Here is a 12,897-nt window from a genome sequence, read left to right on the forward strand (position 1 = left end):
ACGGCGTGAACGAAGACAAATGTTTTTTATACGGAAAAATAAAGTGTAATAAAGAAATAAGGAGTAGTGACAGCTTTGATCTATCTGACAGCTGATGTACTTATGGTATAAGTGAATAAATAAAATAAAAATGCTTTTCCTAAATTGATTTTTAATTTTGATAAAATGGTCAAATGTAGCCATTAATTAATTAGATTTGGTAATAAATACAACAAATGCGTTTTATTATAACAAATGAGTTGAGGTAAAATAAACTCAATGTTTTTATATTAATCTGTTAATAAATGCATTTTTTTATTTATTATAGAGTCCAATAAATTAATGGTTATTAAAAAAAAAATTCCTTGTAATGAAAAAAAAATGAAAAAATTTTAAACTTCACCAAGACTCGAACACGAGCCCACCGCATGACAAACGGCAACCTTACCGCCTGCGCTACAGCGCTCACTTGATGTACCAAGAGCAAAACAGCCTTTTAAAGACTGACTACAATTCTTTCACTAACTCGTCATAAACGATCAAGAATTAGCTGTAATAATAAATACATTTATCTACATAGCATTATTGTACTAAATTTATTGTTTTTAATTTGAAGCATACATTTTGCATGAAGATATGATAATTTAAAACCATTCAGTACTCTATATACAAAACTACTCATATGCTCAACTATCATAAATTAATTAAGTAATATTATAATATTTGTTATATGTAGTCGAATAACTATGATAAACCAGCATATGAATAGTTTTGTATTTAAAGTATTGCATGAACATCCTTAAAGTATCGTATCTTCATGTAAAATGTATGCTTCAAATTAAAAACATAATAAATTTAGTGCAATAATGCTATGGAGATAAATGTATTTATTATTGCAGCTAATTCTTGATCGTTTATGACGAGTTAGTGAAAGAATTGTAGTCAGTCTTTAAAAGGCTGTTTTGCTCTTGGTACATCAAGTGAGCGCTGTAGCGCAGGTGGTAAGGTTGTCGTTTGTCATGCGGTGGGCTCGTGTTCGAGTCTTGGTGAAGTTTAGAATTTTTTCATTTTTTTTTTCATTACAAGGAATTTTTTTTTTAATAACCATTAATTTATTGGACTCAATAATAAATAAAAAAATGCATTTGTTAACAGATTAATATAAAAACATTGAGTTTATTTTACCTCAACTCATTTGTTATAATAAAACGCATTTTCTGTATTTATTACCAAATCTAATTAATTAATGGCTACATTTGACCATTTTATCAATATTACAAATCAATTTAGGAAAAGCATTTTTATTTGCTTTGAGTTTTTAGGTAAACGCAGCACCACTTCACACGGATAACACGTAAAAATGTCACGGTTAGCGGTAGTCGCTCTTCTTCTAAAGCCAATGTTGCCTGAAGTCCAAATCACACCTATGCTCTCCAGGCATAGTTGTGTTTGTACCGCTTCCCTTTAAATTTTCTATACTCCTGCTGGCTAGCGCTTATCTTCATTTTTGTTGCTAAAAGCTTGATTCTGGCATCACTGCCGTGTGGAACTATTAGTTTGCTAATAAAAGCAGAGGCTTAATTTTAAGAGATTGCAACATATAGTAATTAATATAGATACAATTGTAAAAAGAAAACAAAAATTTTATTTTACATATATTAACTTTAAATAAAATCCCACAAAGTACTGTAAAATATCTAACATGTTATATTATATATCTAATCTGTCAGCTTCTTTATTTTAATATTCATCTCAATTATCACAGTTTGATCCTCAGCGATGACACAGTAACCACATTATGGTGAATCTATTCTTTTCTTTTAATGTTCGATCCACATAGCTTCATCCTCAGCAGTGATACAGTAAACACACGTACATTACTATAATTTAATCTGAAACAAAATCCCACAAAGTACTATAAAACATCTTACATTTTATATTATATATTTATTCTGTCATTTTCTTTATTTATTATTGTATTTACCCAAAATGCTGACTCATTTATTTTAATGTCTGTCTCAATTAACACAGTTTGATCCTCATCAGCGATGACACAGAAACAACATTATGGTGAATCTATTCCTTTTGTTTTAATGTTCAATCCACATAGCTCCATTCTCAGCATTGACATAGTAAACACTTTACAATAATTTAATCTGAAACAAAATCCCAAAACGTACTATATAAAATCTTACATTTGAAATTACAAATGTAATCTGTCAGCTTCTTTATTTGTATCGTATTTACCCAATGTGTTGACTTGTTTATTTTAATATTCATCTCAATTAACACAGTTTGATCCTCAGCGATGACACAGTAACCATAATATGGTGAATCTATTCCTTTCATTTTAATGTTCAATCCACATAGCTCCATCCTCAGTAGTGACATAGTAAACACATTACTATAATTTAATCTGAAATAAAATCCCAGAAAGTACTATAAAATATCTTACATTTTATATTATATATCTAATTTGTCAGCTTCTTTATTTATTATTGTATTTACCCAGTTTTTTCACTCGTTTATTTTATTATCCGTCTCAATTAACATAGTTTGAATCTCAACGATGACACAATAACCACATTATGTTTAGTCTATTCCTTTATTTTAATTTTGAAAATCTGCATAGCTCCATCCTCAGCACAGTGACATAGTAAACACATTACTATAATTTAATCTGAAATAAAATCCCACAAAGTACCACAAAATATTTATATCTTACATTTTATATTATAAAATTTATTGTTATACTTATCTAAAATGTTCAGTCCTTTATATACTTTTAAAAATTATTTTTATGTACATTTTACAAATTTCGTCACTTTATTTATTCACTTATACCATCAGTACATCAGCTGTCAGTAAGATTAAAACTGTCACTTTATTTCTTTATATTACTTTATAACTTGTGGTATGTATATACTAACATTTGTCTTGGCTCACGGACCATGCATTATGTATTTTGAAATTAGTAATTAGAAATATCTATATTGCGGTCCCTCTACAGTCTCTACCCTCTGACGTATTTCCGCCGACCAGTAGTATCAGCAGCGACTATAGCGTAGTACCCAAAATAGTACTACGCTATAGGATATGTCGCTTTTGGGTACTACGGTATGTAGTACCGAAAGTACTACACTTGGCAACCTTGTCACTCAGTCCAGGCGGGGAAAAATCCATGGGGAAGTATGGTTCCTAAACGCATCAAAAAAATCTTGCAGGCCATTAGTGGCGGTGGCGGTCATTGTACATGATTCAGTTTTGAACAGTACTCAATGGTAGCATTCAGCAGAGACAAATGTTGAGGGAGCGGTGTATGTTATTGGCTATTACTCTTAGATCCTATAATTTTATCCAATAGAAGTAGAAGTTTAAAAAGAAATCTGGTAACGTTACTGAGCTGCTACCTCTGCTGAATGCTACCAACTAAAGCCTACGGCAGACTATGCTGGATTTCGTGCTATGTAGAATGCTTGCTAGATTTGTGAGGAGTGAGGACCAATGAGATTATTATATTTAATTCATAACTGAATCATCATTGGTCTTCACAATTCTAGCAAGCATTCTAGCACGAAATTCAGCATAGTGTGCCGTAGGCTACTCATCCGGTTCCCCTCCCCTACAACAACTCGCATAACTTGAATTTCTTTATCATTTATTATCAAAACGGGATAAAAGCAAAATAAAATCTCAGGCAATTTCAGCCGATAAGCATGAAACTATGGAAGTCCATATGAGCTTTTTGTGTTGTTTATAGTTGTTGTTGCAAATATTTGTTAACTAATAATAATAAAAATATATTAATAAAGCTCAAGGTGTCTAACTTATAATGGGTTCTACTAATTGGGGTGAACTATTCCCAGGCAGATGGAGTTTTGTTATTTTTATTACCTATATGGCTCTCTTTGTTAATCAAGGTTATTATACAGTTCATATAATTTAAAATATATCATTTATCCCATTTGTGAAAAATATGTTGTAACATAGTATCTTTCATTTAAGATTTCATTATTCATGATATTTCTGATACAAATGACTTTCTATAAATGAACATTAATATTTGTTTTCATAGGTATTATTGTCACTTGGTCACAAACAAAAGGACATTATGAGTACAATACAGTGATTGTTGTTCTAGCAACAGAAATCCTAAAATTGATTGTTTCTGCAATATTATATTGTTATAAGTAAGAATTTGGTTATACAGGGTTATTCAGATAAAACGAATCAGACCATGAATATGAAATGTTGTTTAACTTCGTAACTAAAAGAGATAGCAATTTTTGCTATAAAACCTTTCTGAATGCAAATCAAAAGACGCTTCAAAAAGGTCTTATAGCAAAAATTGCTATCTGTTCTAGTTACAAAGGTAAACAGCATTTTATATACATGGTCCGATTCTTTTTATCCGAACAACCCTGTATAAATTAATTGACGTACAGTAGAGATTATTGACATATACAATCTTTCGTTTAGGAATAAACCAGTGGAATTAGCCCATGAAATCATTCATCATAAAAATGGTAAGTTATACAAAAATATTTCATGATTACCGATATATTTTGCCCAAATTATATAAAAAGTTAATTTTTATTTTAATTTACTTTTGAATATTATCTAAATAGAAGCTTTCAATATAGACTATTACAAAGAAAATTCTTATTTAAAAAAAGAACTTGTTATTGCCAAATTGAAATAAAATTACATTTTCTTCGATTAGTACTGCTACTTTATATGATACCTTCCATTTTGTACTGCCTCTACAACAATTTGGCATTTGTGAATTTGGCAGAATTTGATCCAACAACATATTATATTCTACTTCAGTTTCGAGTTGTTGTCACTGGTATTATATTTCAGGTAGAGATTTAGAATATATAGCAGGATGCAAAAGTCTATTTCAATCATCTATTCTAATGACCTATTTATTTTACAGTTGGTTTTTAAAAAATATTTATCTATGAAACAATGGATTTCATTATTCATTTTAACTATAGGCTGTATGGTAAAACATATTCATATAAGTCAAAACAGTGAAAATTTTGAAACAAACTTTCATATTAATATAAATATTATTTTTATTGTTATACAGGTAAAGATCTTAGAACTGTAGAAAATCTTTAGTATTAATTGCTGTAACTATGTATAATTTACAAAACTTATCATTTTCAGGTAATTTGTTCTTGCCTGGCTGGTGTGTATAATGAATATTTGCTTAAAGGAAAGGGAGCGAATATAAATATATTTTTACAAAATATATTTATGTATTTTGATAGTATTATTTGCAATATTATAGCATTTGTAATATTAATTAATGTGCCAAATAGTTTTGCCATCCAATTTAATAATAATAATCATCACAGTATTTTTACACAGCCAAAAATAATTTTAATTATGATAAATAATGCAGCAGTAGGTATAATAACTAGTTTCTTTTTAAAAAATTTAAATTCTATCTTAAAAACCTTTGCTAGTGCACTAGAACTAGTGTTTACAGCAATTTTATGCTGGATAATTTTTCATATTCCTATTTATTCCAACACAATAATTTCTATTGCAATGGTGAGTTATGCTGTGGTCTTATATTCGCAAAATCCAGTCATCAATATTAAGCCAGAAAAAGACATTGAAGAAGAAGAAAATCTAGTATAGAGTTTTTTAAAATAGTTATGCTCTTAAATTTTCTAATAAAATTTTTTACCAAAAACAGCTTTCATTTTCATTACCATTACACGTTTTAAATATAGTTTTTTAGTAGGGTGAGCAACTTTTATCTATTCGTCTAGTGATTTTAATGCTGCTATGTTGAGATTTTACACAGTTTTTGGGTTATGTTGTCTGTGTTTGTTATTCGGCTCAATCCACTCTCTCGTTGATACTTGATATTATATTTCAGTTTTTCGCACTCCACTCTATACTGCTCTAAATCACACTTACTAAACTAACCTGCCGAAGTACGAAGTGCAGAGTGCTGAGACTGAAAAGTGTCTGCACTCTGCAGAGTGCAGTTTGCATCTTATATCGGTTCACCAAGTTTAGTTCGGAAAGTCGGTCGAAATTAAGATTGTTGTTCAATGGCAATTGATAAGTAATTGATAAGTAGCTTATAAAACTTTTAGCAATAAAAGTAACAGTGTTGGAGTTATCCTGAAGGCTTCACGTCAGTGGAAATAGAAATCTTTAATTGACGGGAGCAGAATACAGATCGACAAAAATGTCTGATGAAAAATTAATAGTTGGACCCGGGTATTGGAAAAACTTAATTGAAAACTCTTATATTGAACCTAAGTGTCCTGCGTTATTACCTAAAGATAATACTGGTACAAGCCTCGTATTTATATCGGCACTGCTTGGGTCTGAATTTTTCATAACGCGTGGAAGGGCCTTCAAAAAAACATGTATGCAATATAACCTATTAATGTATTACTCTCAAATTTACTATTACATAATAAGTACGCCTTGTATATACCGTTTCATATGCTAATATTTACAAACTTTTGTTTCTTCATTTTTAGGGCTTTATGCTCATCCTTGGATGATAAGAACAGCAGCCATTGGTGTTGCTTGTTTAGGTATAATGGCTTATGATTATTTTCGATTACAAACAATAAGATCTGAAATGATTATGATCTATGAGGTATCTAAAACACATCCACATTTGTTTCCCATTGATGGTATGTATAAACATTAGAAAAAATCGTTTTATATTCCAATTGGTCATAGATTTATTATAATGTCTTATATTAATTTCATTTAAAATGTACAAAAAGTTGCAGAAAATGATTGTATTGTTTTTTATAGCTTTGTATTCGAAAAAAATGGGAGAAGTTTTGCGTCCATACTTCCCATTGCATAGACCGAGGAATGGTATCACAAGTGGTGGTAACCTATTACCAAAGTGGCTTAGCAAAGATGCCTAAAAACTTTATATAGATATTAATAGTGTGAAAATTTATGTGCAAGTACTATATGAAAATAAAAGATCATGATAAAGCTATGCTAAAGTATTGCATCTTAATTCTACTGTATTATTAAATTATCTGATATTTTAAATTGAGTTTACTATGATAATTCTTTATTTAATAATAGTTGTTACACAAAATAAAAAAGTTTTATTTATATAAACTTAACAGCATATAAAAGTAATATACGTGGAATACAAATTTATTGTTTAAAATCGATAAAAAAGCTTGAATTTTGTATAATATTTTGTAGATCTTGAGTCAAATTTATTAATATATCAGGAGTCTTATATGCCCCTAATATATATTTTAGCAACATTCTGACAACAGTCTTGAAAAACTTATATTGATAAAAATAAAATGAGCAATATTAATATTTTTCAGAATTTTTTTTATTTTGTAAGTGTATATTTTTCTTAAATAAAAAGAAAATAAAAAGCAAATACATTCGATAAAATTTAATTCTTAAAGTTTTTCAGGATTGTAAATATCATTGAATAAGCCAGTACCTTTAGCATCTCCTAGCCATGGATACTTATTTGGACATTCCCGACACGTTTCTAAATACCTGCAAAGGATAAAGAGAATGCATTAATATCATCATAGACACACATGATTTATTTCCGTACCTTGTTGTAGTAAAATTTGATTCTGCTGGCTTAAAATCTAAAGCACATTTATTGGGGTTATTACAGGGAGGGCCTGGAATATTTTCTTTCCTTTTGCAAGACCATCCTTCGTAACTATTTAAAGTTTTGAGCGGTTTTGGATCAGTCATCCAAGTGAGCGCTTGCGTAGCTGTTACAAAGTAAACATCTGGTCTGTGAAATGGAGAAAAATAAATAATTTGCGAAATTGAATAAAAACTCAGTTTCTTAAAATAGATCGAATTCTACTAACAAAGTCACGGCCCAGTCAAGGAATTTAGCTAAGCCTCGTTCAAGCTCTTTGATCTGGAACCAATTGGTATGGAAGGGCATCATATATGGTGCGCGGTTTTGATCGTAGTAACGACGAAAATCTTCCTGCAGCCACTCAAAAACTTCTTCCGGATCATGATTGTGTAGCACGCATTGGTCCAAATATGGGCAGTGGCCTCCTTCGTAACTCTCCACGTAATGCGCATTTAGAGGTAATTCCCAGATTCCTGAGGATGAAAATGATTTGTAGAAAGAATAATGACAAGGATAATATTATCAACGTGCGCTTTTGCAAGTAAGACCCCCTTACCTGGGAAAGATTTGGTAGGACAAGTGCCAGCTTTACATTCGTGCGGAATTTTGTAATCCAAAGTATAGGGCCAAATGGGTGTTTTCAACGGTGAGATTCCAATGCTGCTATCGTATATGTAACCAAAATCTTCGAGCACCTTGTATTGAGTATTTCGTCCAGGCTTTAAATAGGGGGCACGCATACCCACCACTTCGCTAGTGCTGATGTTGCTAAAATGCTTTAAAATCTCTCGCATACCTATCATCTCGCCAACCCATTCTTCAAATCCCTTATCTTCCAAACCCTTCTGCAGCCTGAAACCAAACAAATTCACGGGTTTATTTTTTCTTTCTCTTTTTCTGTTCCACGGAAAAAGAAAGCCTCTATTATTTAATAGACATTAATTCCTCAATACTTACGAGATAGTTTCAGTCGCTATTTCATGGCCATCGTGAGCCAGACTCTGCACCATATTGTAATTGCAATATTCGTGCGAAATGAAGAAAGTTCCTTTCAAGGGACAATTGTTAGGATTTAGCCGATCCTTGGCGAAAATTTTTTGATAGTGATCAAAATTATTGTGGTTTATAGCTCCGTCAAAGGTCATGATTATCATTTGAGGTGTCTGTAATTGAAAGATGAAATAATTGAAAGATATTTTACTAGCAATTACCATGAAATTAAGGTTCGTACGTCTTCAGGATTCAAGCCACCAGGTATAATTGTTCCATCGCGAGAGCAGAAACAATAAGGCAATTGACATTCGGAATAATCGCATCTATCTGCCAGATCTGTTGGTGGTTCGGTCACTGGTGCTGGGGCTGAAATTTTAAAACGAAACAATATCCTGCAAAGGGACTCATCGTACACTCGTTCTAAGATTAAAGAGAGTCACGATTTAAGCGATCATTTATTTGTATTTTGTATTCCTTAAAGCGGGACGTTACATCAACTCTTTTGTGTTTGCTTCCAGACTGCTTTACCATGCGACTACAATAAGTTTTTCTATATGCTTTGTTACTTATACTCTTGCAAATTTTTCTTGATAGAAAATTTGCCGATCCTGAATTTGAGTTTGGGGGCACAACTAAACGACCTATCTAAAAACGTGTGGCATGTATGACCAGTATAGTCATGATAGATACTTACTGGTGGGGATTGGGCCACATCGAGCCTCGTTCCTGAACGTACAGAACTTGCTGATGTCGTCGAAGTGAAGTCCCGATGGACATCTGTTCAGGTATGGATATCCATCGACGCACTAACACAAACCCAACATAATATAATATATTAAAAAAATAAGGTCAATCGTCCTGAGAGAATTTATTTATTTCTGCTGCATTATTGTAACATTTACCTGATAAAATCTTCTGCACGTTGCGGGATCCGCAAAGTTTCCGTTTCCTTGACCTTCCGGGCATCTAAATTCCTCATCCTTCTTCTCGTCCTCCTTCTTTTTTTGGCAATTAGCTACGCATACAGACGATGAGAATTGTTTATTAAGTTCGATCGGTATCATTGAATGAGAAATAAAATAAAAGAAAAATCCAATTAAAAGGTCATCGTCTTTTTTGTAACGACTACGGGCTACAGAAGACTTTCGAAGAACCGCTACTTCTTTAGTATACGTGATTTCTCGCATCAATAGAAATCGAATACTTCCAAGAATTTCGAAAATCATAGTCAGGACAGGTAGATGATTTTTAAACAGCTGTACTATAAAGTTCCAATGCTAATCGCCTTTCACGATAAAAACCAAAATTTCCAATTTTCTCTTATCTCACGTGTTTTTATATACTTTTCACCTAACCTCATGAATATACAGATGCTGGGCTTTTCAAGCGGGTCACCCGAATATCTTTGACAGTTTTATAAAATACCGTAAGACGGATTTGCATTTTTTCTACGTTTCAAAGTCATTGATGTTTTCTTAAATTAAAGCATACTATATTTTTATGCAAGTTCTCGTATCTGCTTTCGAAAACTTTTCAAAACTGCGTACTAATGTACGATTAAATCCACGAATTTACGAGGCACTTTGTTTCGACATGCTAATATATGTTGTATGTGAGCGAATGCCCCGTATGTATGCATTCTACTTCAGAAAACATACACTTGTGTAGAATTTGAAAGTCACGTGACTGGTAAGAGAACACTAAATTTGAGGGAGAAACATTTACATTAGTGTGGACATCTCCTAAAAGAGCTAGTAACTTTTCCTTATGATAATATTTTTATGTATTCTGCTTTTTTCAATGCTGGCTATTATATTTTCATTGAAAAATTTCACAAGTTGAGAAGTGGAATAATTGAAAATCGGTAAAAAATATCGTTGGCCGCACGCACCATCGTCTATTCAAGGCCCCCTCTCTGATACTACGTAGAAAAGGGTGGAAAGTGGAGAGGTTAGACGCGTTAAAAATCTGTAGTTCAAACCATTGATAACGCTAAACAATACTGTGTATATGAATTTAAGAATGACGAAAGATACGAATGATATGTTGAGGAATTTATCGGGAGAAATTTCAAGTGGATCAGAAAAGTTTGAGAAAGCGAAGAATCTAGTTATAAGTATTCCAGACAGTTTAAGGACAAGTGACCACCTGTTGAGTGTGACTACTCGTCGGTACACATGAGCAGAGCTGTATACATATAGGCACTGGCACATAAAGAAATCAAAGGTGAATGAATTATGTGAAAACGTGTGGATTTTACGAAACAATTTCAAGTACGCAAAATATAAACATTTATAATTTTATCCATCGTTTTCTTATTGCATAAAATAAATATTACACATGTTTGAGCGAGTAGATGGTGAATTTACATGTATATATAGAGAGTCAAATTATAAAAATTGGTTGCTAATTCTTATTCGTACTCTATAGGGTGTCGAGTAACTAGAGTATTTTATCTGACTAAACGGCCTCAGTCGACGAAATAAAACATTTTAGAGCAAAAAGGGAAAAGTGAAGGTGCGGATCGTGTAGCGACACAAACTCGTATTGCAGCAGTGACGAGACTCGTTGTGTCGTTTCTCCCTCCTCCCCCCCTTCCCCCATCAGTAAAAGTCTCAAAATATTTCATGCAATGTATGACTTGGTGCACTTCCAAAAATAGAGCATTACAATAATTTTGAGTCCTCTGAAAACTTATTTCATCAGCACGAATACTGCGGGTAAAATCAAAGTTTAAAAGAAAGTGCAACGATATGTGAAAAGATTGTTATGTAAATCCAAGAGAAACCCCGTTCGGAATCAATGAGAATTTCACACGCCTTCCCTTTCCTCTCTCCTCTACCTTTCCTGTACCTTTTGTTTTTTCATTATTTCCTTCGTCCTTCTCGTTCTCTCATCCTCTCTCTTATTTCTATTTGTTTCGTTAATATTTTGCTCGTCTCTTGCTATTATAGTTAATTTTCAGCGACAAATATATATCTATTTAGCACAAAGAGGGCTGCAATTGTTTACACAGTATGGGATATCTAAGAAGTAGATTAAAAGAAATTGAAGAATGAAGAGTACCTGCGAGAATGACTAAGAGAAAAACGTAGAGGAACGGAATAGTCCTGGCTGGGGCCGTCATTTCTTCCGTGTCAGGTGGCCCCGTGCGCGATAATCTTTCGCGTTCTTTCACTTTCAAGTACACTCATGCACTGCACAGACACACGACTAACAAAGTTTGCTTCCTGTTTATTTTGCTCTCTTCTCCCAGGTTTTTTTCCCCGTGCGCGAGGGCCTGTGCCACTATTTTAATCCAACCTGAAAGTAGTTCCTCAACTCTCGGATGGTGTGGCACTTTTAGTATTTTTGCTTGGACGGTACTCGTTTATCCCTCTTATGCTGACTTGACACTAGCCTTGATACCAGCGACCAGCGATACTTGTCGAGAGTACAGTAGAGTTGACTCCGTTGACTCCTACAACTCCTTAGCAATGTTGCCGATCATCTACGTGGCCTTCTCCCCGATCTCAACAGGTTAAAGCGGGTAAAACAAATCATTCAGAAGGGAGAGGGAAATGGAGAAAGATACAAATGGAGGGAGAGGGAGAGAAACGAATATGGGAGGTATAACGAGGAAGAAAGGGAAGGTAATAGGTAGCGTCGAGGAATCCTAAGTGTGTACGTATGTCTACGTTGATCTTTTTCGTAAAACGACGGCAACGAGAACAACACCACTTTGCAAACTACAGCAATAACAAGAATCGTTCTTAGCTCATTGGCTGACCACTTTCTATCGTACTCTTATCTCGGTCCACTCTTTCTCTCTCCTACCAGTCCAACTACTCTCCTCCTTTCCTACCGCAGGGACGCAGGAACGATGTTGCTTCCAGTCCGGCTTGTCCCATCGAGAAAACTCCTCTTTTTACCTTTTTGCCTTTTTGCTGGTAAATAAGATAAATAAGCTATAAGCACACCCTGCCTGAAATACAATGCTAGAGAAGCGAGAATGTGTTGCTTTATACGTATAAAAAATGCACAGCGAAACACTTGCTAACAACATTGTCTATCATTCATTTTTAGCAATTTCTCACTTTGCATTTTGTATACGTATAAAGTAACACATTCTCACCTTTCTGTCGTTGTATTACACTTAAGGTACCTATGCCTATAAGGGACCTGGACATAACTGAAAGGAGTAATATATTAAATATTAAACCGAGCTATTTCGAACTTCTGACTGGTCAAAAGTTTGCAAATAAAAACAGAAACAAACTTTTGCCCATTCAGATGTTATAAATTAC

The 12,897-nt window shown here is 33.1% G+C and overlaps 3 protein-coding genes across 5 annotated transcripts; 2 read left to right on the forward strand and 1 right to left on the reverse strand.

Moving 5' to 3' along the window:
• The first annotated feature begins 3,529 nt into the window (after window positions 1-3,529).
• On the forward strand, window positions 3,530-5,645 carry senju (UDP-galactose transporter senju). Of its 3 annotated transcripts, none has more exons than XM_066734831.1 (6): window positions 3,530-3,899; window positions 4,055-4,169; window positions 4,459-4,505; window positions 4,703-4,842; window positions 4,919-4,987; window positions 5,155-5,645. In XM_066734831.1, the coding sequence occupies exons 1-6, from the start codon at window positions 3,812-3,814 to the stop codon at window positions 5,632-5,634; spliced, it is 939 nt and encodes a 312-aa protein (XP_066590928.1). In that variant the 5' UTR covers window positions 3,530-3,811; the 3' UTR covers window positions 5,635-5,645. The 3 variants fall into 3 exon arrangements, with proteins under 3 accessions (XP_066590928.1, XP_066590927.1, XP_066590926.1); XM_066734830.1 differs by having other exon boundaries at window positions 4,775-4,842; window positions 4,919-5,074; XM_066734829.1 differs by having other exon boundaries at window positions 3,535-3,899; window positions 4,919-5,074.
• Window positions 5,646-5,843: 198 nt separating this feature from the next.
• On the forward strand, window positions 5,844-6,979 carry LOC136778200 (uncharacterized). Its single transcript, XM_066734832.1, has 3 exons — window positions 5,844-6,380; window positions 6,498-6,656; window positions 6,784-6,979. The coding sequence occupies exons 1-3, from the start codon at window positions 6,197-6,199 to the stop codon at window positions 6,900-6,902; spliced, it is 462 nt and encodes a 153-aa protein (XP_066590929.1). The 5' UTR covers window positions 5,844-6,196; the 3' UTR covers window positions 6,903-6,979.
• Window positions 6,980-7,118: 139 nt separating this feature from the next.
• Cda4 (chitin deacetylase Cda4) lies at window positions 7,119-12,101 on the reverse strand. Its single transcript, XM_066734828.1, has 9 exons — window positions 11,678-12,101; window positions 9,514-9,626; window positions 9,306-9,417; window positions 8,850-8,977; window positions 8,576-8,781; window positions 8,175-8,470; window positions 7,845-8,091; window positions 7,574-7,765; window positions 7,119-7,512 (listed from the first exon to the last, which is right to left on the reverse strand). The coding sequence occupies exons 1-9, from the start codon at window positions 11,736-11,738 to the stop codon at window positions 7,410-7,412; spliced, it is 1,458 nt and encodes a 485-aa protein (XP_066590925.1). The 5' UTR covers window positions 11,739-12,101; the 3' UTR covers window positions 7,119-7,409.
• Window positions 12,102-12,897: the final 796 nt, after the last annotated feature.

The sequence above is a fragment of the Prorops nasuta genome, unplaced genomic scaffold (assembly GCF_024137725.1).
Source record: "Prorops nasuta isolate Cenicafe-Biocafe unplaced genomic scaffold, Cenicafe_Pnas_1.2 PNAS00013, whole genome shotgun sequence".
In the NCBI taxonomy this organism is placed as follows: domain Eukaryota; kingdom Metazoa; phylum Arthropoda; class Insecta; order Hymenoptera; family Bethylidae; genus Prorops; species Prorops nasuta.

What these genes read in the sequence shown, in the direction of transcription:
- senju (XM_066734829.1), top strand. Translation starts at nt 3,812, where the DNA reads ATGGGTTCTACTAATTGGGGTGAACTATTCCCAGGCAGATGGAGTTTT. An exon ending in GCAATATTATATTGTTATAA is followed by an intron (nt 4,170 to 4,458) that starts GTAAGAATTTGG and finishes TCTTTCGTTTAG; the next exon opens with GAATAAACCAGTGGAATTAG. An exon ending in TTATTTTTATTGTTATACAG is followed by an intron (nt 5,075 to 5,154) that starts GTAAAGATCTTA and finishes TATCATTTTCAG; the next exon opens with GTAATTTGTTCTTGCCTGGC.
- LOC136778200 (XM_066734832.1), top strand. Translation starts at nt 6,197, where the DNA reads ATGTCTGATGAAAAATTAATAGTTGGACCCGGGTATTGGAAAAACTTA. An exon ending in AAGGGCCTTCAAAAAAACAT is followed by an intron (nt 6,381 to 6,497) that starts GTATGCAATATA and finishes CTTCATTTTTAG; the next exon opens with GGCTTTATGCTCATCCTTGG. An exon ending in ACATTTGTTTCCCATTGATG is followed by an intron (nt 6,657 to 6,783) that starts GTATGTATAAAC and finishes TGTTTTTTATAG; the next exon opens with CTTTGTATTCGAAAAAAATG.
- Cda4 (XM_066734828.1), bottom strand. Translation starts at nt 11,738, where the DNA reads ATGACGGCCCCAGCCAGGACTATTCCGTTCCTCTACGTTTTTCTCTTA. An exon ending in TCTCTTAGTCATTCTCGCAG is followed by an intron (nt 9,627 to 11,677) that starts GTACTCTTCATT and finishes CTGTATGCGTAG; the next exon opens with CTAATTGCCAAAAAAAGAAG. An exon ending in CGTGCAGAAGATTTTATCAG is followed by an intron (nt 9,418 to 9,513) that starts GTAAATGTTACA and finishes GGTTTGTGTTAG; the next exon opens with TGCGTCGATGGATATCCATA.